Consider the following 27,402-nt stretch of genomic DNA (forward strand, 5'->3'; position numbering starts at 1 on the left):
CTCACTTACTGGGGAAAAAGTGAAGCGTTCATTACCAAAGCACAGATCCATTTTGAAATCAGTATACACACACGAACAATAATGATGATGTGAAATTCAGACATGAAACATACATACGACAGTGCAATATAAGCAGCTGAACACAGATATACGACCATAAATAATATAAATAGTTTTAATATAATGATAAATAGTTTTTAATTACAGTCGTTTGGCGCTGAAACATGCAGGTAATGATGATGATATCAATAATAATGGTATGGTAATAATCATAGTTATGCTAATGATGATGATGATAATGATAAGGATAATAGTAAAGATAATAGTAATAATAAGGATAATAATAAGGATAATTGTACTTATTTCTAAGAATGTAAAAGATCTTATTTCATGGATATCAGCTTCCGGCAAAGATATATACTAGAGAATTGATAAAGATACCACTAAGGGTACGAAGATTACTAAATATATTTCAGGAACAAGCTTCGAAAAAGCTGATAGGAAAATGAATACCTATGAATAGACATATAGATAAGAATATTATGTCACCGATACGAGATCTGTATAGATTATCCAATTTGCATATTTCTATAATTTGCGTATTTACATAGCTTGAGAATTTTGTAGTAAGAGAGACATTTATACGACCAAATAATTAATTTTTAAGAGGAGTATGTTGGAATATTATATAGTTTTTGTCCTATGCAAATCACGCAACAATAGTGTCACTTGCAAATGAATAATCATAAGGAGCAAAACTGGGCATACTCGAGTGGTGCCTCGCTCAGACATACTGAAGAGGAGGGGGTCAGTGCTTCTGTAGATACACACATGAGACCTCTTCTGCTTTGGTGACGCTGATGCACAATGCTCAACAACAACTTCAGATCACAAAAATACAGGCAGACGCCCGCTGCCAAGTGTTAAGTCTCTCTCTCTCTCTCTCTCTCTCTCTCTCTCTCTCTCTCTCTCTCTCTCTCTCTCTCTCTCTCTCTCTCTCTCTCTCTCTCTCTCTCTCTCTCTCTCTCTCTCTCTCTCTCTCTCTCTCTCTCTCTCTCTCTCTCTCTCTCTCTCTCTCTCTCTCTCTCTCTCTCTCTCTCTCTCTCTCTCTCTCTCTCTCTCTCTCTCTCTCTCTTTCTACCCTCCTTACCTCAGGCACTGGATCAGTAGCCACGCTGGACCAACACTGAGCTGCCTACCTCCTTCTACTGGCTACGTACGTATCCACGCATTCCCTGACCCCCAAACACACATAAACAACAACAAAAAGTGGTCGTTATGACGCGTGTGATCAGTTGATTTCTTATTTCTTTTCGTGTGCGTCTTTTTGTGCACGTATAACTACTGATTAATGTGCTACGTGTAGTGAGTCTTAAGCCTGTGTTGTCCAGTCTTTGAACCTTGGAGAGGTGTACTCTTATAAGTGTCTACACACACATACGCACCGCAGTCTAATGTAAGTACTCATTTATTGATTATCCACAAGGGAAGGATGAAAGCTGCGATCGGCCGTGGGTCGACTGCCGCGCCCAGGATTCGAACCCATATGGGCACGATCCTGGATGGGCCCGTACCACTAACCACTATACCACGTACGCCCATGTATATGTACATATATGTGTGTGTGTGTGTGTGTGTGTGTGTGTGTGTGTGTGTGTGTGCAATTACCCATTTGTGCGTTACGGGGAGGGAGTTCTACAGTATTTCAAACACTGCATCACGTGAAGTCTCTAAAATGAACAGTTGAATTCCATTTCTCTCTAGCGTAGGAAGGCCCGAAAATAAAATATTCACGAGATTTTCCCCTGAGGAACAGAAAACGGAAATTTTCGACAAAATCCATGGCGTATTTAGTTTTCATTAGTCTCCCCTCCAATAAAGTCTTCCTGGGATGCTATGCATCACAAGGTTGTTTAATAAAAGAGATAACATACGGACAGGCGTCGTGAAATGTTAAGAGGAACAAAAACTGATAATTTCCTTCACATTATTTAGAAAACACTTTTGTTCTTTCAACTTTTTACCACCAAGTAGTTACACAGACACTGAACGTAAGAAAACCCGAAAGGAAATATTTCTTTTTGCTCTTTATATATCCATGAATATAACTTTTTTTTTCTTCTAGCTCATGAAGAATGACCCGATTTAAGACCGTAATTCTTGATAGCCATTAGTTTAGATGTACACTTTTTTTTTTCTGTCTTAATTGCGCTGTATGTTTATATTGAAGAACAGATGACTTAGCCTTAAATGGGAAACTCCTCACTTGGCCACCTAGTCTTTTTCTTCTCTTGGAGGAGTAAAACAGGAGGTGAGGATTTCCAGCAACCCCCCCTCGCACATAGGGAATACGTGGGAAGTATTCTTTCTCCCAGTTTACATATGACACAAGGTAATAGATAACCACCTGGACCTGACTTATAGTTTATTCTAATGGTCAGGAAAGTGTTACGAATACATGATGTCCGATTCCTTTTTATTGTGTTTCCGGGAACTTGATTCTAGATGGACTATCTTAAACCTACTTGAGAGCAAATTGCAGTATGTAGTAATCTGTTTTAATTGCAATGATACACAACTCAATATTATACACGAATCATATTGATTGATTATCTGTTATGCAAGTGATAAGTCTAATACTTATGTAGAAATATATACTTGATAAAAAGAAGTATATTGTCTTCCCATCATAACTCGTCACAAATTAAGATATTCAAGAAAGAGGCAGTGGATGACAAGGTCCTTTCCATGCTAGGGTCCTTACCAAGCCAGGGTCCGATCTAGAATAGGGCCTGTGCTAGACCGGGTCCCTTGTCAGTCTAGGGTCCTTGATAGAACTTGTGTCAGTGCCAGGCTGAGGATCGTACCGAGCCAGGCTCTGTGGCACGGTGGGGAGGTGGTCATCACACTGAGCCCACCACACTAAACGTCTTCCAAACCATAATCGAAGGTTAGCCTTTACGCTCATGTCTTCTGCACGAGAGATTACCTGCTGTGAGATAAGACTCGGTTATTATCATCTTTCCAGCAAATATCAGAAAAAAAGATAGCATGGTTTCAAATACGTATAAATAAAAGGTATGAATTATTGGTCGAAGCTGTATATGATTCATGTATGAGGAGAAGTGCGTGATGATGCGCATATTCCAGTGTCTTGTGAACAGTGTTACGCTCATATAACATTTAAGGGTACTATCTACGTTAGTTCCAGACAAACTCCTTTAATCTTTATTGCATTACGAAGGAAGGTCAGTTTCATATGAGGAACGGTATGACGAATTTTTTTCTTCTCTTTCTGTCATGTGAGTAGAATCCATATTCTACTGCAGCTATCTGGTTACTGCTTGAATTCTAGATTTGCTTTGAGATTTAGGAGTAAGGAAGCAGGAACAAGATATGGGGAGTAGAAGTACTCAACAGGTGATGGAATTCATAGAGAAGGCTCACATGTTCCCTGTTATATGAATGAAGTGGAAGTCAAATGAGCCCAACATCTTTTGCTGAATTGAGATGGGCATTTACAAATGGACCCCGAAACACACCAACACCCACCTACACACACAGACACACACACACACACACACACACACACACACACACACACAAACAAACAAATAATGCACTAAGTCAATCTTGAAAGATGATGGTGTGTTTCTCATATGATTACCAATATTTTAGACATCGTCCTGGTGATCAGCTTGGGTGAGTAGCAAGGTTCATGACAGTGTCGTGTTGAAGGTCAAGAATGTAACCTAAGACGTCTAGTTTTGTGAAGATGGAGAGCAGGGGTGTGTGGCTGACCACAGGTAAAGCAGTGTAAGGAGGATGGATGAGTTGGGTGTAAGGATACGTCCATAGCCACAGAAATGTAGGGAAGGTGGATGAGGTATGAGGATATGTTCGTAGCCACAGTAATGTGGGCAGGGTGGATGGACTGGGTGTATGGACACATTCACAGCCAAAGCCAAATAAAGTAGGAGGATAGGGTTCGCGTGAAGCCATGTACACAGCCACAGCAGTGTAAGGGGGAACAGCTGGGTGTGAGGCCTCGTCCACACCCATAGCAGGGAAGGGAGGATGCATGGGCCAGATGTGAGGCCACGTCTACAGTCGTGTGCCATCATACAACACAATTAAGGAAGTGAACTGTTTAATACCCGGGAAAAGGATAAACATAAGAATGGCCTTTTTTCATAAAAGATTCAAGTCACGTGGAGAATCCTTCGTCAAGGCCGGGCGGCCCTGGATGAAACACGTAGATAAAGGCAGGAAAAAAAACAAGAAAAAAGGAAGGTGAAAAGAGATGGGGTGGATGCGACTAGGCCTCTGAGGGAACTCATGTTGACATTTACACTGGTGGTGGATGTGCGTCAGATCAGTTTGGGAAAATATAACAGCACACTACAGTACAGTCTACCTCTAGATAGGCTAATTCAGGCATATTTCTGGTACTATAAACGTGTAACATTGCAATTAGTCTGTTTGTGTGTGGAGACGCATACACCACAGGTTGATGACGTGCAGTACTCTGGGAAAGTCGAAAGAGCAGGGCCATGTCCACTATTGGTTGTGTGGCAGGATCCGGAGATAATTACAGTCTTCATACTGCGCAGTGTGAAGTGTTGAGATATTGCAATGATCGGTATACGGGGCCAAGTGAAGAGATGTTAGTGTACTTCATTTCCCATGTAGAATGGGGATTTGTAGCCCCTGCGCTGCCAGTAAGGATGAAGAAAAGTTTTGTGCAGAAATGAAACAAACTTTGCTAGTGAATAAATTGCATAGTCTAAATACGCTTTTCATTCCTGGTTTTTCTAATGTACAACACCGCAGTGTACGCAGGACATGGTGCGTGCAAGAAATGTATACCTCAGAGGGTTGTGGGTGGGAAGTGTACGTGTGCAGGGAACTCTTGAGAGGTGTCTGTATTTGTCACATGCTGGTTGCACATACCCAAGAGCTGTTATCTTTAGACATGACTTGCAACATGTTCAACAGTATGGTACTGAATTAGCTCTAAGTGTTTTTTTATTTAGAAAACGAGAGAGCCATCAGTGACCGAAGGTAATCGTATGTGATATGATAACTTCACTCTGCAATCTTTGACTGCCTTCTCAGATCTGATGTATCACTGAAAATCTGGTTGGTTGGTGATTGGTCGGGCTTTGGGCCCATTAACTGCTAAGGGTCATTGTGGCCATCCACTAAACAAAGAATCTCTAATTCCTTATTCAGGTGTTAAGGATAATTCTAAGACCTTATACACTTTCACAGTGAATATAGTGCCCATGATGATCTGCCTGCCTCTGATGATCGAGTTCGATCGTAGGTGTAGGAACTTCCACTGGATGGCACGACTCTCATAGTCAATGAGAAATTGATATCCAACAGACCAAGTGATGATGGTTGCCATGATCCATTGCAAAATATTGATATCATAGAAATGATTATGTTATCTTGACGATGACGAAGTGTTTCGTCAGAAGGTAAACAGAGTTACGTCTGCAACAGCTGGTCTGTGATTGTCTTCACTCAGTGGAAGATGCTGATGTACAGGGCTAATGATAAAGGATGTGGGAAAAATAAAGATGTTTGACGTTTAGTTCAGTTACTCACCTTTAGTTGGTACTTTTTGACAAACATCATCCCGTATTGCCCCTTTTTCCTAAAGTAAACATACGGTTACATACTTTGAAACTCTAAACTCAACTTAGATTTTTATTCAGCGGTAAAACAAGTACAGCACAGGACAGTATAGTAGGTGGCTAGCGGACTCAGAAGTGATACTCTGGTGGTTTACAGACGTGCTCGCCAAGGCAGGTGTCATAGCAGCACTTGTCAGACCCGGCGCAGGAGTAGTCGTTGGAGCACGTCTGTGGGCCGCCAAAGAACCTGGTTGGGGGACACTCGAGGCGCACTATTGGGCACCTGCCGGGCTTCGTTCCCACGGGACCAGGGGGCTTGGCAGCGTTTTCACAGCAATAGGCCTGGCCCTGGGGCGTCCTGCACCAGTAGCGGCAGCTGGAGCTCTGGCCCTGCACACCCCCAGCAGCACCACCATATCCAAATCTGGAGTTGCCTTGATTTTGACCCAGCGCCAGGCCCAACACCACACACAGCAACACTAGCTTCATCATCTGCAACACAACAATTAGAATTAATAGAGGGATATTTGCTTATTATTTGACAGGGTTAGAGGTACGTGAGATCATGTGGTTCAGAGGAGAGGGTCTTGGGAGATGTCAAATACACAGCATTCACTGTAACAGCGTAAGGGAAAGGGGGTGAAAGCGGGAGGCTTTCCTTGACGAGGTCACATATCGGTCCTTGAAACAATGGGCTAGCGCTAGATAATGACTGGCAGCTGCTTATCCTGACCAATGTTGTGGTCACAGAAACATACTTACTAAGCCAGTGACTTCTTTACTTATTCACACACACAACTACACCCACACACACGCGCGCACACGATATGCATTGGCCATGATATATGTGGCAATTTAGCCAGTCAGCATTTGAAAGGTATAATAGCGGAAGAAACGAATAAAAGAGAATAAGAGATGGGGAACAAGAAAGCTTTGAAAATGATATCACGGTCAAAGCAGCAGATTATTAACGCTTTTCCGCAGATTCGTCTCTTTAAGAAAAGTCAGTTAATAGCAGTTAGTCAGGCTAGGAGATCGAGAGAGACGATGGTAGAGAATAATGTGTACAACTATGTTGGGAACTGAATAACAAATTTAAAAGCGTTTTCTCCAGTGGTAAACGTCACAACTCAGACTCCAGTAAGGTGTAACGTGGTGAAGATTATGTACAGAGAAGACATGGATACAATACTAAAGGGTCTTGACACATAAGGCTCATGGTCATGATGAAATTTTCACCGTATGCGCTGAAGATGTGCGCAAATACCTCCCAGGATGTTGCTTGAGAGGGACAAGTGTCAGGGGAGTGGAAAGGGGCAAACATCACACCTGTCTATGAAAAAGGGAACAGGGAAGAAGCACCGAACCACAGGTCGGCCTCATTAACGCGTGTGGTCTGTAAGGTTCTGAAAAGGTCATCAGAAATCAAAGTGGTGACCTTCACCGAAGGAGAAGTTGCCTACATGAGGGACAGTAAGGTTTTAAGAAAAGGAAGTCATGTACAACGAATGCTTAGTTTTCTACGAGAGAGTGAGTTCTCTTCCTTCTTGACAAAAGGGGAGGCGGGAAGGGCCAGAAAGCATTTGGAATGTTTGCCGCATGGGAAGCTGATGGAAAGGCTGGATCACCAAACAGAAATAAAGGGGTCTATCTTTTAATGCACAGATCGTCTTACTGGAAGGGAAAAAAAGGACGCATATCGGAGAAGCCTTCTCAAAATGAGATGAAGTCAAAAAAGGAGTTCCTACAGGATTTTGTTTTAACCTCAGTAGAGGTTGTTCAAGAGATGGAGGGCCCATAAGAGTGAAACTCTCTCTCTCTCTCTCTCTCTCTCTCTCTCTCTCTCTCTCTCTCTCTCATCTTACCTTAGCTCTCTGCGGTGTCTTCCGTCCGTTTGATGGTGTGGGTAGCGTCCTGTGGCCCTATATATATGTGTGTTTTAGGGACGTCCACGCCCATATACCATACTGGCCAATGGCAGGCTGTGCTCGTAACTTGGCACCTGTTCGCCATTTTCTCAATAATTGATTTGAAATGTTAAATACCGAAAGAAAACTGTCACTTGCCATGAGTATACTGAACTCTCATTAATGTGTCACTGGGAATATTTTGGCAAAATAAGAAAGCATGCACAAATATACGTCTATATGGAGGAAGGCATCTGGCAACTGAACCCGCCCGGTGGGTATGGGTATTAGGGAGATGACGAGAATGGGGAGTCCCTTACAAACCTCTGCCCGGAGGGCAGATTTTGGGAAATGTTGCAGAAAGGATCTACTCTCTCTCTCTCTCTCTCTTGCTCTATATCTCTAAGCAACTGAATATCATTTTGTCTACAATTCTCTTCTGCCATCAGAGTCTCCAAGGGACATTTACCATTAGCTCGTCATCCAACCTCCCCATTAGTATGGTAACACAGTAATTCGTCGACTGTTTACAAGAGCCAAACACATCTCGTCACAGACATGTCAGGTAGGCCTGGGTAGTTGCAGGTGTGGCAGGTCGTGTTGTGTGTGACCAGTGTTGCAGCAATCACACTAAGTAAAGAGACCTTCACTGTAGCAAGTGGACGTCTAGAACTAGTTATTCACTGCCAGACAGTATTCACTGTAAGACATCATTCACGGCCAGCGGTATTTCAGAAGAAAGTGTTCACAGTTTTCACTGCCAGCAGTGTTTCCTTAGAAGGTGTTCAAATTAGTGGTACTAGCCTGCAGAAGGATCTCCAGGCCTTCATAGGCTGGGCCTTTCTTCGGCTCGGGCACCTACAGCGCTATCGCAGCTCTGGCGTATGAAAGAAAACAAGATATAGCAGAGAATGCCTCAGCTGTGTGTGTAACACAAGAATATAAGGACTCTTAACATACCCGTTTTCTTTTGCCAACTTTTGCCAACTTTGCCTCTTAGGCATTTGATGAGCCGAACAGAATCCCATATAGACATACTATAGCTTAGTATCTAAAAATGTTCAAACTCAGATTTTTCAGGGAACCATTAAGTAATGTAGCGTAGAAATCTGACCTTTTTCTCCTTTCCTCACACCACCACAGACGAACGTAATCCTACATCTCGTTTGCCCAATACAAAGTTCAGAACAAGATGAGTGCCACACTCCGTGTTCTCATCTGTTGTCCTGGCTCAAGAGCTCTGGAGCGACGGGGACCATAAACCCTTTTGTTTCCTTTGGTAAACCTCAGTGTGAGCAGACGATTGGGGGGGGGGGGGGGGCCAGCTCCAGATATGCCACCAGAAAAAGGTCTGTTTAATAAGCTGTGTAGATACGTTTGTTGTTGGAAGGTTGTAACATGGGAGGATATCAGTTGACGCATTCATGCCTAAAGGTAAGTTGATGAAATGGGTACCTGGCTCAGGTATATAGTCATATAGTTTAAATGGGATGGCCTTGATTAGGGCCTCAGCTACCCGTGCCGTCTCAGATAACATAAAAAAGAGGTATGTGAGGTGTGTATAATACGAAATATTCATATAAGATATGAGGAGTTTGTGAGATGAAGAAAGATCATTATATATAGAGATATATTGAAAAATTTAAAGGCTACTTAGAGAGATATTCATATACAAATTGACTAGCAATAACTTGATAAGATATATTCAACTATTTTTGTCTTACGAATAATGTTAAATCAAATGGGGTCCCAGGTTTAAAGGAAATGAGGAAAACCTGGTATGGAGAAGGAGAAATGATGATCGTAAATAATCTTTTGAAAAGAAATTAATGTACACAAATAAGTACAAGTAATAAAGGATGAAATGGGGTAAAGTGGCTTTACTGGATCCAACATGTTGTAATTGGCAGATGTACAAAGGAAATATGAACGCGATAAAATGAGAAGCAGACGGGATTTCTGATCATTTTTTAGTGAGGGCGAACGTGAATGTTTGTAATGGTCATAGGTAAATGACGTGACCTATGTATGAAATAAGTAGTGAAGGTGAGTGACATGTTATCTTTTTCCAGCATGAAGACTTGCTCTCTGGCTGACTGAATAACTATAGGGAACAGTTTGAGAGATTCCACCAGGTGGCTACGACAGTTGGTCGGTTAGCTGGGCTTTGGCCCTGTCAATTGCCATGATCATTAGGCCCGTCATCGTCAAGCTATATCCACCAAATGAAGAATATTCACCATCTTTATTAGGCATTAAGGATGATTCTACAACCACAAACACCCTCGCTATATACAGGGTCCTTGGTAACAACACAGAGTTAGTGTTATATTGTTGTAGAACTCGTACCTGGAACTCAGGTTCCCCAGCGGCAGGTGGCGTCAGGCGAAATTTTTCTATGTTGAGTATTCAAACGTGACACAGCAGTGCAATCGGTATGGGTCATGGACATAGTCAGAGAGTATGTGGCCTTAGAATTATCCATAATACCTGAAGGACACGTTGAATATCCTTCGGATGATGGATGTACCTTGATGTGAACGGTTTGATGACCTTAGCGACTGACAGGCTGGAATATGAAGATTAAGGAAGGCACACAAGGGGCCATGACTCGTCGTCCTGTATCTTATTATGTATACATACATATACGTACACAGACATATGCATACACAGACATATGCATACATACACATGTACATATTCATACCTGCTGCCTTCATCCATTCTCGTCGCCACCCACCACACATGAACATGGCACCCCCCCCCCCCCCCTCTCCGCACGCGTGAGGTAGTGCTAGGAAAAGACAACAAAGGCCACATTTGTTCACACAGTCTCTAGCTGACATATGTAATGCACTGAAACCACAGCTCCCTTTCCACATCCAAGCCCCACAAAACTTTCCATGGTTTACCCCAGACGCTTCACATGCCTTGGTTCAATCCATTGATAGCACGTCGACTTCGGTACACAGTTCCAATTAACTCTATTCCTTGCACGCCTTTCACACTCCTGCATGTCTAGGCCCCGATATCTCAAAATCTTTTCCACTTCATCTTTCCACCTCCAATTTGGTCTCCTCTCCTCGTTCCCTCCACCTCTGACAAATATATCCTCTTCGTCAATAATTCCTCACGCATTCTTTCCATGTGCCCAAACCATTTCAATACACTCTCTTCTGCTCTCTCAACCAGGCTTTTTTTTTTTTATTACCACACATCTCTCTTAACCTTTCATTACTTACTCGATCAAACCACCTCACACCACATAGTGTCCTCAAACATCTCATTTCCAACAACTCCATCCTCCTCCGCACAACCCTGTCTATAGCTCATGCCTCGCAACTATATAACATTGCTGGAACTACTATTCCTTCAAACATACCCATTTTTGCTCTCCGAAATAACATTCTCGCCTTCCATACATTCTTCAATGCTCCCAGAACCTTCGCCCCCTGCCCCACCATGTGACTCACCTCCGCTTCCATGGTTCCATCCGCTGCTAAATCCACTCCAAGATATCTAAAACACTTCACTTCCTCCAGTTTTTCTCCATTCAAACTTACCCCCAAATTAACTTGTCCCTCAACCCCACTGAACCTAATAACCTTACTCTTATTCACATTTACTCTCAGCTATCTTCTCTCACACACTTTACCAAATGTCACCAACTTCCGCAGTTTCTCACTCGAATCACCCACCATCGCTGTATCATCAGCGAACAACAACTGACTAACTTCCCAAGCCCTCTCATCCACATCAGACTGCATACTTGCCCCTCTTTCCAAAACTCTTGCATTCACCTCTCTAACTACCTCATCCATATATATATATATATATATATATATATATATATATATATATATATATATATATATATATATATATATATATATATATATATATATATATATATACGATGAGCTTTAACAAAGAGCGAGACATCATCGCCTACTTTTATTTCCTCTAACACTGTTCAAGGAAGTGTACCCTGAAAATGCACGTTCGGCAGTGGGTAATTGCTAACAAATGTTATCGTGTATTGCCCCTTTTCCTCAAGTAAGCATATGGTTACATACTTTGAAACTCTAAACTGAACTTGCTTTCTTTATTCTGAGGTGAAAAAGTACAGTACAGGACAGTATAGTAGGGTGGTTAGCGGCCTCCGAAGTGATACTGTGGTGCTTTACAGACGTGCTCGCGAAGGCAGGTGTCATAGCAGCACTTGTCAGACCCGGCGCAGGAGTAGTCGTTGGAGCACGTCTGTGGGCCGCCAAAGCTCTTGACCGGAGGGCAGTTCGGGCGTACTGGTGGGCACCTGCCGGGCTTTGTTCCTACGGGACCAGGGGGGCGGGAGGCGTTCTCACAGCAGTAGTACTGGCCCTGGGGCGTCCTGCACCAATAACGACAGTTGGAGCTCTGGCCACCGTGGACACCACCGTGAACTCCACCGTGGACACCGTGTAAACCACTTAGCACGCTCCCAACAACACCGCCCAATCCCCCACCGAAGAAGCGAGTATCTTTGTCGTCATCTTGACCCAGCGCCAGGCCCAACACCACACACATCAACACAAGCTTCATCATCTGCAACACAACACAGACCATTAATAGAGGAACATGTGCTTAATATCCAACACAGTGAAAGTTATCAGACATATGATGGTTGGGAGACGAGAGTCTTGGGAAGTATGAAGCAAGAAAGAACATCGACTACAACGGTGCAGGTGAGAGAGGACACCGGGAGGCTCCTCTTGGAAAAGGTAGATATTAGACCCAGAAACAATGGGGCTCAGCCTCCCTCTTACTACCTGGCCTTGTGTAAAGGAATGAAACAAGATCGATGTTAAGATGAACTTTGGACTGAACCAATTTCATAAGAATCATGGAAGTAATTGTTTGGTTGATCATAAGATGATTTTGAATGTATGACAATTCGACCATTTTGTATTACTGTGTTAAAGTCAGGCCATTTCAGAGAGGCACATTCGAAACATTTTCATCTTCACAACCCTAAGATTCTTGTCATAATTTCTTCCGTATCGCGACTTCCCATTTACCAAAAACTGGTGCATTTAGACCAAGTTTTTTTTTTTTTTTTTCAAACAATTACATCAATTTTTTTTTTTCATGGAATCATGGCTTAGAATTATTGGGTTGACTTCTCCGTTTCTCTACAGTAGTCCTAAAAACACTTAGGTAATGGAGGATTTCACGGTTAAGAGTCTGATATCTTCTGCTGTCACAACTTACCTCGAAAAGATCTACCCAGGGGCGTGTTCCCCTTTAAAGTCCTTTGAACTTTTTCGTTAGAAAGCGGGTTACAATAACGCATCAAAGTTTTAATGTTATGAGCTTACTTTATCTACCAGTGGTTGGAAAACAGAATCTGATATGTATGGAAATGTAACATACAAAGACACTGAAGAGATATTCAGTCAAATCTTCACAGCACACGATAGGCCCAAGGTAAAGTGTGTTTCACCAGTTTCATTATTCTAGTTGAGGCGACCGAACTTGTTTGAATAAGCCTTGCGGTGGAGATGTAAGGCTGTGTCTGAAGCAAGGAAACGGATCTACGTGGAAAGGATGACAGCCATAGACTCGCTCACGTTCGTTGGAAGAATAGAGAGGGGAAACATGACACCAACTTCCGAGCTTTTGAATAAGACTCGACAGTGTTGGCAAGAAAGTATATTTGAAAACAGAGATAAAGAAGCCAACTGGAAGATATATAGAATCGGGACAAGAGACGAGTCAGAAAGGGGTGAAGAGACCCTTTTGCAGATATACAGTTGGGGATGAAAAAAGGTTAGATAATTAGTAATGTATGAATCAAGAGATGATATTGTATGACAGATAAGAAAGGTTGAGAGAGATGACCACAGGGCGAAGACGCACTTGTTCGTTGTGGTATTTTCCAAGATTCCAGGACGATCTCCAGCCAGCGAGTGAGTGAACTACGTCAAAACCTTCTTCCTTTATGGAAGATTTCAAGAAGATATAAGATGACTGGAGTAGCGAGCCTTACCTTGGTTCTCTGTGAGTGTCTGCGTCTGAGGTTCTTGAAGTCCTGTGGCGTCTGTGTCGTGTGGAGGTCCTTATGTACGTGGCTCAGGTTCCTCTACCCATCCATACAACATGACTGCCAAAAGCACAACTGTGCACATTACTTACCATTATTAACTCTGTTCTAAATATACGTTTGAAATTATGTACATTATGTGTTCATGAATGCGAATAAGTTCTGGAGAAAAGGGGCATTTTAGCAAGACGCGAGGCATTGTAGAGATGTATACGTCTATACAAAGAAAAGTGTATGGCAACTAAAGCCACCTGGAGGCTGTGATTCCTGCTGAATCACACACACAAAAAAAAGTTTGACGATGGCGGGTAATTCCCAAGGAACTGAAGGTCACGTGGCAATTATTCGAGGGAAAAAAAACGCCATATTTTCCTCCCATCCTCCCTTCTCTTCCCTCCCCTCCCTTCCCTTCCCTCTCTTTACTTCTCTCTCCTCTCTATCTGTCTCTTCTTCAGGCCCTGTTCGTCTGTCTATCTGTGTGTCCGTCTGTTCTTTGAATCTCTATGTACAGTATGTTCAAGTGGGTATTATTCTATCTCTTTCCCACTACTTTCTTTCAACTTATCTATTCTATTTTCTTGCTTTTCTCATTTGACCAGCATGAGTAAGGGACAGTAACATCCATCTGGCTCGTGACTTGACCACCTCATTATCACTGATAACAGGAATTTAGTTACTGTTTATGGGAGTCAGTTACTATCCTGGTGTAGGTACGTCAGGGAGACCTGGCTGGTTTCCAAGTGTTGTGTGTGACCCATCTTCGGATGGTCATGTATATATATGACACTGGAAATGAGGGAACAATTAGGGTGGGACGTGAAGTGATAACACACACACACACTTCTCAGAGTTGGTAAAGTATTGATAATGAAGGAAGTCAATCGTCAGAAGACACGGTGGGGAAATTTGAATTCTTACGAAGACTGAGAGTCTTAGAGACCAATTCGTGGAGTGTATGAGGGAAAATTTCCTCTACCAGCGTGTTTCTGAGGCACACTAGGATCACAGGGGAAGGTACATCATCAGTAGATCTCATCATTACAAAAGGTAGCAGTTGAAGAAATGATCACAATGCTGGAGTCTCATATTGTGGTAAATGAGGACATGCAAAAGCAGCAAAGGAGTCTTGCTGAGGTGAAACTGTGGAAATTATACATAACTCAACCATTCTTATGGTAACCTAAACTGGACAGTGAAGTTCAGTTGACAGAAAACAGGGCATTTGGTAGAAAGGCTGTGTAAATTTGCAATAAAGGAGTTTAAAGGCCTTAGATAGAGATGGAAGGTTGAGAGAGAGGGAGGAATGGTACAGGAAAAGATGCTTAAAAGCGAGTGACCACAGTCATGTGTTGCGACGAGGATATAGCTGGCCATCTAACGTTATGAAGAAGTATAAGAGCAAGAAACGGGTACAGCAAGATGGGAAAGGAGGAACAGAAAATGTTAGAAAAGATATTTTGGACAGGGAAGGAGATAATCAAAATTCTTTTCCATAGATTATGGCCATTTCTAAAGATTTTCTGTTAACGTGTGACACTCAGGTCTGTTGTATTTCTAGGCTCCTGTGTGACACACTTGTCTCTGATGTTCAGCTTTATCTGTGGCTGGTACGTTTCTTCAGCTGTCTGATGGGTCATCTTCGCTGTCTTGTATCAACTGAGATGATCCTCAGAATTGTGTCCTTCATCCTAATCTCGGTCTTCTTTTCAGCCACGAGTTTTTTTTAAACTTTTTAACAAATAACACAATTCTCCTATCTGCCAACTACTTAGATACTCATCTTCCCACTTCTTTCGAATCGTTTCAAATATATACGAGATTATATATATATATATATATATATATATATATATATATATATATATATATATATATATATATATATATATATATATATATATATATATATATAAACATAAACATATCACAATCTTTACATGGTACCCTATAAACACAGACAGCAGGAATTTTTTGTGATTTCCTGACTAAGATACTCTTTATAGTACTGTTGTTGCTGAAAGCAGCTTTTATATTAAAGGATTTAAGCAACATGGTAAGTAATGTAAAACTATTACTTAAAGGGAAAACTAAAAGGTTCTTTGGTTTCAAGGGGAGGTTTGGATTTAACTCTATAAAATCACTTCTTTGGCAACTTAAGGGATTTATCAATGAAAGATCTTGGATACTTTAACTTGGATCCAGTAGAATTTATTTTCCCAAACTCATCATCAATAACTTCTCGACTGCATATACATAATGCACTTAGTGACATAGACTGGAATGATGATAATCTAACTCTGAGTAATAATGAGCATACATTGGATGGTTTTCTGTATATGCTAAACTTTATATGTTTTCATCTCTATGGATCATGCAATATAGAAATGGTAACATACCATTATTTTCAATTTCCACACTGAAGTTGATGGTAGGTACTAAATCTTTAAGTGAAGGGAGAAAAGTGTGTAAATTTTTATTTGTTGGCCAAACACAAAGAACATCATCCACATACCTAAACCAAATTGCATTAGATGGTAAGATATCTTTTAGTAACTCTGTTTCAAAGAATTCTATGTAAAGATCACTGAATGTTAGCATTGGGCATCAAATTCTGCTATATTTTGTATTCTTTTTTCGGGTATAGGTACACTGATACATAACTACTTGAATTACTTATTTCGGAAAAAAGTGAAAAATAATCTGAGCGTTTTGTAATTAACGCCGGCTGTAGGGGACGCCAGTGTTGTCTGGTGGTTTACAGACGTGCTCGCCAAGGCAAGTGTCATAGCAGCACTTGTCAGACCCGGCGCAGGAGTAGTCGCTGGAACACGTCTGTGGGCCGCTATAACTATAGGCAGAAGGACAGTGCAGGCGCACCGGTGGGCAACTGCCGGCTTTCTCCCCACCAGTGCCTCTATCACAGCAGTAGTACTGGCCCTGGGGCGTCTTGCACCAGTAGCGGCAGTTGGAGCTCTGACCGCCCACTCCCCCACCGAAGAAGTGAGTATCCTGTTGACCCAGCGCCAGGCCCAACACCACACACAGCAACACAAGCTTCATCATCTGCAACACAACACAGACCATTAATAGAGGAACATGTGCTTAATCTCCAACACAGTGAAAGTTATCAGACATATGATGGTTGGGAGACGAGAGTCTTGGGAAGTATGAAGCAAGAAACAACATCGACTACAACGGTGCAAGTGAGAGAGGACACCGGGAGGTTCCTCTTGGAAAAAGTAGGTATCAAACCCAGAAACAATGTGGCTCAGCCTCCCTCTTACTACCTGGCCTTGTGTAAATATGATTGACAAGAACATTTACTGATCCAGCTTTCTGTTGTCTGAACAAAGAAAAAAGTTCTAAAGTACAGTGAACATTGTTCTCATGAACTGAAGGAATGAATTTAGATTTTTTTCATCCTCACAAAAAATGGATTAAAATGTTTGGTCATTGGTGTACTTGGCAATGATGAACTAAATTACATTTTCATCTGGGTATTTCACAGAGGCGCACATTAGATAGTGTTCTTTTTCATTTTAAGTTCTTTGTCGCAATATTACGTGGTTATCAAAAATATCATGATGATGATATAATAAGATAAGATTTCTTTTTTAATGATGAAGGCTTCAGTCACGGACGAAATGAAACACGATTAGTTCCCAAGTGCACTTCCGTGTAATGGATCACATCATTAGGGGGAGACGTAAAAAAGAAATATAAGTCAGTTGATATAAGACGAAAAGACGTAGTTAGGGTGCCATTTGGTAAACAAGTGACTACCCGAATGGATGTCGGGTGCGTTCAATTCTGACCAACATGCGTATTATAACATTTTATCGCGTGGATAAGAAAGGGATCTGTTTACAAACTTTATGAACAATAATGCTATCCAATCTATGTAGACCTTCACTATCATTAATGTTAAAATTCTGTGTATTCAATACGAGAAGATTCAACGATATTTCTCGTGGTACACGAGATAGAGTTAATAACTGAGATGGCATTACTCCAATCAAGACAAAAATCAAAGTTTTTAACTTGATTAAACAATACTTTTGATTCTCATGGTGTTCTTATACTACATTATTTTGACTAAGTCTAACAGAAAGATCCTTCCCAGTCTGCCCAACGTAAAACTTATAACAACTTTTACATGGTACTCTATAAAAGCAGCCTGCGAAACTTTCTGGTGAGTTCTCGATGTAGGAGAAACTGTTAAGGATAAGGGGAACACGATTCCACCTTTTAAGTTTCTAGATAAATTCGCCATTGTTGGTAATGAGGAGCTGTGGAAAAGGAACAGATCAATTGGAGGACACACACAAAATGAAAATAAAAGCAACAAGAAACGAATTAGAAAGACGTGAAGAAATGCTTTTGTAGACATATAGAGATGAATAAATGGAACATACTAAGCCAAGAAAGAGTAGCGTAGAAACCATAAAAAAGCAAACAAGCAGACACAAAAAAGACGTAAATAAGAAAGCTTGAGAGACAGGATCCAAGAAGCTTAAAACGCCGAACATACCCAACATGTTCTGTCAAGGCGTATATGTTCCCTGTAATATTCTCAATGTCTATGAACGATATTCTACCAGTGAGTGAACTACGTCAAGACTTTCTTCCTTTATTGAAGATTTCAAGAAGATATAAGATGACTGGAGTAGCGAGCCTTACCTTGGTTCTCTGTGAGTGTCTCCGTCTGAGGTTCTTGTGGTCCTGTGGCGTCTGTGTCGTGTGGAGGTCCTTATGTACGTGGCTTAAGCTCCTCTACCCTACATACACCATGAATGCCAAAAGCACAACTGTGCATATCACTAGCCATTATCAACTGTGTTGTAAACATATGTTTCCGAAGAGATATATATAGAGGAATGTCTTCATGAACGTGAATATGTTCTGGAGAAGTGGAGTATCGTAGCAGGGCGCGAGGCATTTTGTGGATACACACGTTCATGCGAAGAGAGCGTATGGCAGCTATAACCACTCCTGGGTACTCAGGTATTCCTGCTACATGGTCTAGTACAACATAGAATAATGTTTAAGAAGCAAAGGGAGTGGCAGAGGATATGTTGCATTTGGTATCATACATTTTCCTTTCCTTCCTTCTTTATTTCTCTTCATCTCCCTTTCCTCACTCTCTTCATCTCTCTCTCTCTCTCTCTCTCTCTCTCTCTCTCTCTCTCTCTCTCTCTCTCTCTCTCTCTCTCTCTCTCTCTCTCTCTCTCTTTCCTTTCCCTTTTTATGTCTATCTATATGCATGTGAGTGTTTCATTCCACTTGTCTCTGTGTTTATACTAAATCATACTTCTGTTGATTTTTCCCATCAATCTCGCCAAAGTCTGTAAGGGACAGCAACATCTGTCTGGCTCGTAAGTTGACCACCTTATCCTTGCTGATACTTCAACAGGATTTCAGCTGATGCTTATGAGGATCAAACACTATTTTCCTATATGTAAGTCAGGGAGACCTGGCTGGTTCTGAGCGTTGCAGGTATTCAGTGTTCGACTGGTCATGTTCAGTGAAGTCCTTCACTGCAGCAACAGTGAGGATGGACGAGAAAACACTAAGAGATAATAGCGTAGAGGGAGAGAGAGAGAGAGAGAGAGAGAGAGAGAGAGAGAGAGAGAGAGAGAGAGAGAGAGAGAGAGAGAGAGAGAGAGAGAGTTTACATGAGTTTACATGAGAAAGACAGACAACAAGAGGACTGTTTGGCCCACGACTAGGTTGTCTAATAAGCAATAGGGGTGTAACTTGACAAGAAAATGTAATTCCGCTCAGTTGATTTTAAAGCTGTCACCAACGCCCCGCTGCTGCACATTAGCCTTCTACTGTCCCCGTTACCGCTGTCGTCTATACCGTTTATTTCTTCCGTTTTTCTCAGAGTATACCTGAATTCATGAAATATTTGTCTAAACAACCTTTGAAGGTATTTATAGTCAGCATTCATTACGTCTGACTGTAACTTATTCCAGTGCTCAATACATATAAGAAAGGAAGCTTTCTCCAATGTCCGTACTACATCTTTTAGCTTTGAGTTTTATTCCATTTGTCCTGGTAATCGTATTTTCTTGTATTTCGAAAAGATGTTCGTGATTTACTTTATCAAACTTGATCAGAATTTTGAACACTTGAATTAAGTTAATGCGAAGTCTACATTTTTTGAGGGGAAAAGTGATTTAATTGTTTTAGCCTCTCTTCTTATGCCAGATTTCTAAGGGATGGGATCAATTTTGTCGCGCGTCTTTGCACTTGCTCTAATTTTTCCTCGTATCTTTTATAGCTTGGAGACCAAAACTGAAATGCGCATTCAAGGTGTGTCTTACAAGAGAATTTTATAGTTTGAGAATTGTTTCTGGTGTCTTGTGATCTATGTTCTTGTCTTTGAAACCTAACATTTGGTTGCCTTTTTTACTTGCTGCTTGACACTGTTTAGTGTGCTTCAAATTGTTGCTAATGACCACTCCAAGGTCCTTTTCTTCATTTACTTTAGTCAGAGAGTTTCCAAATAGTTTGTAGTCGTAACTTATTTACTTGTCTCCAAAGTGCATAACTTTACACTCGTCTACATTAAACTTCATTTGCCATCTGTCTGACCACTCTGCTAGTAAGTTAAGATCCCTTTGAATCATTTCGCAGTCCCGCCTGTTTACAGCTCTACCACCTAGTTTAGTATCGTCAGCACATTTGGAGAGCTTAGATATGAGATCGAGTTCTAGGTCATTAATGTCTGTTATGAAAAGAACTGGGCCTAGGACCGACCCCTGTGGCACACCACTCGTTACGTCTAGCCATGTATTTGAAGAATTCCTTAGGATTATTCTTAGCTTTCGAGGAAATTCTTTTTTCTTCATCGTGTTTACTTTGTCTTATGACCTTCTTATCCTCTCTTTGAATTTTGATTAATTCCTGGCGATTTTCATCGGTTCCCATTGATTTGAATTTCTTTTATGTTTTCTCCTTTGGCAAATCAGTCCTTCTATTCTCTTATTCATCGATGATGGTCCTGAAATAATGCAAGTTCTCTTCGTAATTCGTGGAATATCTTTATATCCAAATTTGAGTAGTGTTTTCAGAATTATTCCACATTTCCTCCGCTGTGTGAACAAGAAGTTTTGTCCAGCTGGTATTGCGAATTTCGTGTCTAATGTTTTCAGAATTTGCATGCCTGTAATCAAGAATTTGTTTTCATTAGTTTCATAATCTAGATTTATCTCTAATCTAATCAGACTATGATCACTCTTTGACAAACTCTAGCCTTCTTCGCAAGAGTTCATTAAGTTTGTCACATGTGAGAACGAGATCAGAATGTTTTTACCTCTAGTTGCTTTTTTGATTGACTGTTCTAGGAAAGCGTCTTCGGTCAGAGAGAGAGAGAGAGAGAGAGAGAGAGAGAGAGAGAGAGAGAGAGAGAGAGAGAGAGAGAGAGAGAGAGAGAGAGAGAGAGAGAGAGTCTCCTGGCTTGGGCTCCTTGAGCGTGTCTGGTTCGGGCTGTGAGGCCAGTCTGGTAGATGTTACAGAGACAACGCAAGGCGAGGCGGACGATATACTTGGAGTGTCATGACTGTTATATCAACCTTCCGTGGATGTGTTAATCACCTCCGCTGTGGAAGTTTTCCTTTTTGACAGTGTCATGGCAAAGTCACTGGCAGAGTCTGAAGTTACTCCCTGAAGCGTAATCAACTTAATGCAATTTATACCCATCTGATGCCTTCATGAATGATAAGTGGATGCACTCGACCTTCATCTTAATGAATACTCAGGTAGTGAGCAGCCCCGTTTCTTTGTTTGTGCTGCCACACCAACCACCAGGCTCCAGCAGGTGAGATGACCTTGGCATTCAGATAATATAACGTTTACAGAACTGAGGATCAACGTATCCGATATCTGCTCCCTACTAACCTTGGAACATCAGACTTTACAGTGCTATGCTCACTGTCCTGCTGTCCAAAATGAGCAAATAGGCGGACTGTCTGACCATCCTCTGTATTAATATGATGATGGCTCCTTGAGTCCGGCAGCAGCGAGGGTGGAGTGGCTTGTCTTCCATTTATCATCTCCAACCTCATTCAGTCTCATTATGAAAAGAACTTAACAAATGATTGAACTCAACCTAGCGTGACCCGTACACTATGGCACGGAGGTATACTGTCCAACACAAAGATCTTATGCTTCATTTTCCTTCGACTCCACAGCATATCTTGCAACGCTCTCAGGTGAGAGCAGCCCCAAATGAACCCGTTTCCGCCGTTAACTGTCACTTCCTGTTTTTTGAAGCCAATGATAATGCTTAAGACATCTATATCTTGGACAATGGTGTTATGCCCATTTTGACAACCTTGCATTATATACTTGTTTGCTGGCTGCTCCTCCCACTAGACTTGGTCTAAGTTGAGCTATATTCTTACCGTCCTCAGTCCAACAGCTCACGAGGTCCTAAGCCTCGAAAGAGACACCGAAAGGCCTTAGGCGGCTGCAGTTACTTTAAGCTTAAGGAACAGCGTTATGGGACGACATCGGAACTGTACCAGTTAGTGTGTTATTATGACTGCCAGAATTGGTCGAGATGCATCTAGCAAGTTACAGAATGCTATGACCTGCGAGCATTCCAATTGTCGGTTCTGCTCTGCACTAAGCGGAGGCATTCTCGAACATTACATTGTTATGTACCGTAAAATCAGTGTTCTCAAGCAGCCTAACCTAAGATATCGAGAGCTTTATGGTCGCTTCACTGGTACTAACGCTCTGGATGATATTCAATAACTGTACTTAAAATCTACCATGCCCTGAGCTGTACGCTAGTAATCTGTCTCATGAAACAGTTCATATCGCTGTGTATCCTGTAAATCATACACCTTGTAAATGATGTACGCTACACCTCCTCTGGATAGTTCCTAGTGCCAGTACATACTGTACATTGTATGCTTTATAACAGACGTACTTGCACTTTCCTTTGTATTGTCATCAGCATCAAGTGTGTTCCGTGCGTTATCGATCTTTTTGCACCTGAATGTTCTCTGATACCCAGCAAGTGTAGATCGTGTGTTGCTCTACGTTGTATGATAACGATGCCAATAACAATGACCCTCAGGGTCATGGTTATTGACCCTCAGGGTCAATAAGCCTTCTCAAACCCACCATAAGTTTACCGTTCATCTCTCCTGCGTGTGTGACTCGCCTCTCATCCACCTCTGAGGGATGTTGGTAGACCTTGTGTCGCCATCTTGACATCTCCAAGGCATCTGTCTAGGAGTGGCAAAAGTATTTGCGTTTTAAATCGTCCTTACTTTGGCTTCTCTGCCACTATATGTTCTCTCATGGATAATCGTCTCTCTACTCGGTCCATTGAAGTAGTGGCTCATGAAGTGACTGACTCTCTCTTATCCCTTCGAGTTGGGTGTCCCTCAGGAATCTGCCTTAGAGCCTAATATTTTTTCTTTTCTTTCCGTAAATGATCTTTCTTTAACCTACAATCTTACTCACTCCCAGCCTCACTCTATCACTCTTTCATTTTCTCGTATTGATAATATCGCCTGTCTTAATTCAAAGTTGTATAGGCTCACTGAATGGAAAAAAGCATAAACCTGATTAAATTCAACATTGCCGAAAAGTAGTTTCTACCTGGCTTGTCAATGTCCATCAATACCACAAATATGGGACTGACAACCACCGCAACATTTCCTGTCTGAAAAAAAAAAAAATGGTAAAGGAAACTGTCTCTACTGGCTTTAAAAGGGTAGAGGCAGCGACCACTCAACAACAACTCATGTTCGTTAAAGGTTAGGTGGCCACCCGATCTACAGCTTCGCCATATGCCAGGGTACAGGTTTAAAGCCTTCAACAAAGTCGATTGGTCGTAAAAAAAAGATGTAGTTTACCCACAGATAACAACGTGCCTTTATGAATGAAGACCTTCATTAGTGTTTGGCTTCCTCGACACCAGAGACAGGAGGAGTATATGGCGACGTGTCTTGTGGTCTTTTTAGGGAACGCGGAAGATGAGTGCAGCTCACCGACCTTGTCCCTCTCCCAGGTCCCAACCCATATCAACTTTCCTGGGCGCGTGGAAACTACGGACGCAGTCGATGGCATAGACACAGTGGCTATGGAAACCTTACTACGATTCTCGCCGTCCAAGGGGAATTGGCTAGTCTGTGCAACAGTGTGGGTGTTTACCTACTATATGGTCACGCTCTAAACACCGAGTCATTAAAGTAGGAGAAGTCGAGGCCGCCATCATAGCTAGAATGCAGATGTAGCACCAGCGAAATTCATTAATGAAAGAAACTGGAGCGAACATACCCTTGCATAGAGTCTAGGACCTACACAGAGCTGGCATCGACACCACTGAGCCCTTGCCTGAAGACAATATTCCCTCGAAAAAAAGTTCGTAAATATGACCAAACCTGAGACCATATAGTATGGGTAAGATTACCATGGTAGATATACTGTCCCTTGTCACCATATCATGGCCATAGATCAGGTAGAACGTTTGGCCAAAGTTGTAGAATCAAAGGGAAAGGATCAAGCAGTTTAGTCGTCACCTCATGCTCGTTGGGTCAACATCATCAAGGGACCAAGTGTCCAAGGTGAAGGAAGTCAAAACAATAGTTTGTGTTTCTTGCAAATTTGGTGGTAACTTGTGAGTTATTTGGAGGTTCTCTGAATGCTGAAGGCTTCGGTGTTGTAAGTGTGGATGAAAAAGGAGACTGATAGTAGCTGTCTGAGGAAGTCGTCTGGGTTAGTGGTCTGGAGGCTGCAGGGAGAAGTGGGCTGCGAAGTGGGCTGCCTGGGGAAGCGGTCATGTTTGTGGTATGTGAACGAGTAGGAAAGTACGTTCATTTTTTTTTCCCAGTTAGGTTCAGAGGGAGTTGCGGTGACCTAGGCCGACTCAGGTTGAAAGCAAATTGATTTAAGCAAAGTCTGTTGGATCACCTCAGGTCTGTTAGTTGAGCTTAGGTCTTTTAGTAAATTAGCATAGGCCTATTAGCTTAGGTTAAGTCATCTATATCAGCTTGGGACAGTTAGATTATAGCAGGTAAATGAACCTGCTGTGTTATCTTTATTTACTTGAAGTAGCTGAGATCTGTCAGATTAGCTTACGTATAAAAGACTAACGTAAGTCTTTTGGAATAAACTTTAGCCTTTCAAATTAAGCTTATGTCTGCTTGTTAGCATAGCTTTGTTTTGGATTTCCTAAGCTTATCTCTTACCTTATGAACCAGTTGCACTGAAGATGCAATCGTCTTAGAAATGCTGGTCCAGAGACACTGGACGGAAGATACCAGATACCAGATACCAGACGTCACCAGAAGATACCAGACGTCATCAGAAGATACCAGAGATACCCACTTTACGGAAGGTGTGGCATGACACCAGGCATACCACTGAGGAAGGTGTGGCATGACACCAGGCATACCACTGTGGAAGGTGTGTCATGATACCAGGCGTATCACTGTGGAAGGTGTGGCATGACACCAGGCACCCCACTGAGGAGGGTGTGGCATGACGCCAGGTATACTACTGAGGAAGGTGTGGCATGACACCAGGCGTACCACTGAGGAAGGCTTGGCATGACACCAGGCACCCCACTGAGGAAGGTGTGGCATGACGCCAGGTATACTACTGAGGAAGGTGTAGCATGACGCCAGGCATACTACTGAGGAAGGTGTGGCATGACACAAAGAGTACCAGGCTTCCATCTGCAGGGGGAAAGTTATGACACCAGAGACTCCATCCCTTCCCCATGGGTATGGTTATGACACCAGAGACGCCATCCTCTCCCCCAGGGTATGGATGAGACACCAGAACCGTCCAGCGTAGCCATCAATATCCCCAAGGCACCCGTGGGGATGACGTGCAGGCTGTTCAAAGCAGAGGGCAAGCCACAGGCGTACAGCAAGGGGGGGGTACTGAGGTCGCTGGCTGGCTGGTGCCTTACGCACGTCCACACACAAGCAGCCAAGATTATGCTTCAGTGAAACGTTTCTCTCAAAGACAAACGTTTCGCGGGTCACCACTGGATCTTGCGAGAAGGTGATGGAAGATGAATCAAGAACTTCAGGAAGATATAACCACATTGCAACAACGCGCCCTCAGAACATATCCAGTGTAAACCATCTTACGTTTGACCTCTACAGGCTAAGGTGCTTCGTCAAGTGATGCCAGTGTTTCCACTCACACCTTCTTTAAGAACAAATAACACTTTAGCTGCATTGGATTTCCTCAGTCACTCCTTTCGTCTCTTCACCTGAAATATCTTAATCCTCACTCAGTTCTCCCAGCGCCGTCTACTTCTCCTTTTCACCTTTAAGCATAAACCAACCTCTCGTCTGCCATACGTTCCACATGACTATGTAATCATGTCATCCATACGCTCATTCCAATCATAAGATCTCAACAGCAGTTATGAATATTCCGTACATATCATGTAGTCAGATCTTCTCAGACATATTTCCTAGTCGCTGTATCAGATGCATTTACCAAATCTGTAAATCCCCCATACACTCTCTTCCCCTGTTATGACTAAATTACATTCCATTAGTGCAAAAAACTCTTCTACGTCGGACTTCTTGCCTTGCTAGACCCACCTTGTTCTTCATCTATATAGGCTTCACTAAACCCCCGTAGGAGGATCAGCCACTGCTCGAAAAGACCTTGGAAATCGTCCCTGCCACCGCGTGAAAAGGTTAGATGGGCCCTTATATAAACAACAGGCCTTCTGATGACAAGGTAACCCCCACCCGTGGAGACGATGTGTTATTCTGTATTCAGCCCTCGTCTGGCATTATATCAGTCATTGAGTGCATCAGATGTGACCATAACTTAGATAACAAGAGAGCCACACAGTAACAACTTACATATATAGTATCAAACTTGTTGTAAATGACAGTGTCTTGACGGCATGAACTCGAGGTTAGACAGTGGAGCAGTGCGTATAGAGCTCAAACGTGAGGGCTGGGTCCCGTGCGCGGTGGCAGACACCAACCCCCTCTCCACGCCTGACCATCAGTCCGCCTTACCTAACCCACCTTGCACGGTCCTCCCTCACACCGGCCAGACCAGTTCTGTGAGAAGCCCCAGGCGGGTACCATGACTACGGTGGTATTCTGGTTCTTCCCCATGTCCTCGGGATCCCATTCCTATTATTAACTCTCTTGTGAAACAGATGACTCCTTAACAACAGATAATACAAAGTCAGAGCCATCTAATGGGCTATGGTGGAGGTGACACTCCTACTTGTTGCGTAACGCTGAGGTCTGCAACCTCGATGATGTTGCATCAATGACTGGTTTTTCCCTCTTAGGAAAACTTATACGCAGCTCTCGGTCCCTCATTCCAGTCTCAGGTTCAGACAATCGACAGAGCGAATTCTAGGGATTCTATTTTCCTTTCTTCGTCCAAATGAAATCGAGTACTATGAGGAAGCAATGTGTGAAACCTCAGCTAATCACAATGGGTTTCATTATCGTATTACGTCATATGTTTTTAGATCACGTCCTTCATCCACCATACCCTCCGGTGGCAGTGACGGAGGCGTAGGGAGAAGACCATTACGCTCCATATGGACACCAGAATCTCATTACTGTCTGTAGATTACAGACATGTTTTGCCTACGCAGCCCAGCAGAACACTGAACACTCAAGCTAATCAAGCTTACCTTCCATTCAAGCTTACCTTCCATTCAAGCTTACCTTCCATTCTAACTTGTCAACATCAGCTTTATCTTCACGGTGAGCTTCTCAGTGAGGAGACGAATGGCGGG

General features: G+C 42.4%; 2 protein-coding genes across 2 annotated transcripts; both read right to left on the reverse strand.

Annotated features, from left to right (window-relative positions):
- Positions 1–11,643: 11,643 nt before the first annotated feature.
- Positions 11,644–13,655, reverse strand: LOC139757000 (uncharacterized). Its single transcript, XM_071676949.1, has 2 exons — positions 13,581–13,655; positions 11,644–12,136 (listed from the first exon to the last, which is right to left on the reverse strand). Exon 2 carries the CDS (start codon positions 12,134–12,136, stop codon positions 11,705–11,707), a length of 432 nt encoding a protein of 143 aa, XP_071533050.1. The 5' UTR covers positions 13,581–13,655; the 3' UTR covers positions 11,644–11,704.
- Positions 13,656–15,817: 2,162 nt separating this feature from the next.
- LOC139757002 (uncharacterized) lies at positions 15,818–18,374 on the reverse strand. The gene is made up of 2 exons (XM_071676951.1): positions 18,315–18,374; positions 15,818–16,697 (listed from the first exon to the last, which is right to left on the reverse strand). Exon 2 carries the CDS (start codon positions 16,695–16,697, stop codon positions 16,350–16,352), a length of 348 nt encoding a protein of 115 aa, XP_071533052.1. The 5' UTR covers positions 18,315–18,374; the 3' UTR covers positions 15,818–16,349.
- Between the last annotated feature and the right edge of the window lie 9,028 nt (positions 18,375–27,402).

Source organism: Panulirus ornatus, chromosome 24 (assembly GCF_036320965.1).
Source record: "Panulirus ornatus isolate Po-2019 chromosome 24, ASM3632096v1, whole genome shotgun sequence".
In the NCBI taxonomy this organism is placed as follows: domain Eukaryota; kingdom Metazoa; phylum Arthropoda; class Malacostraca; order Decapoda; family Palinuridae; genus Panulirus; species Panulirus ornatus.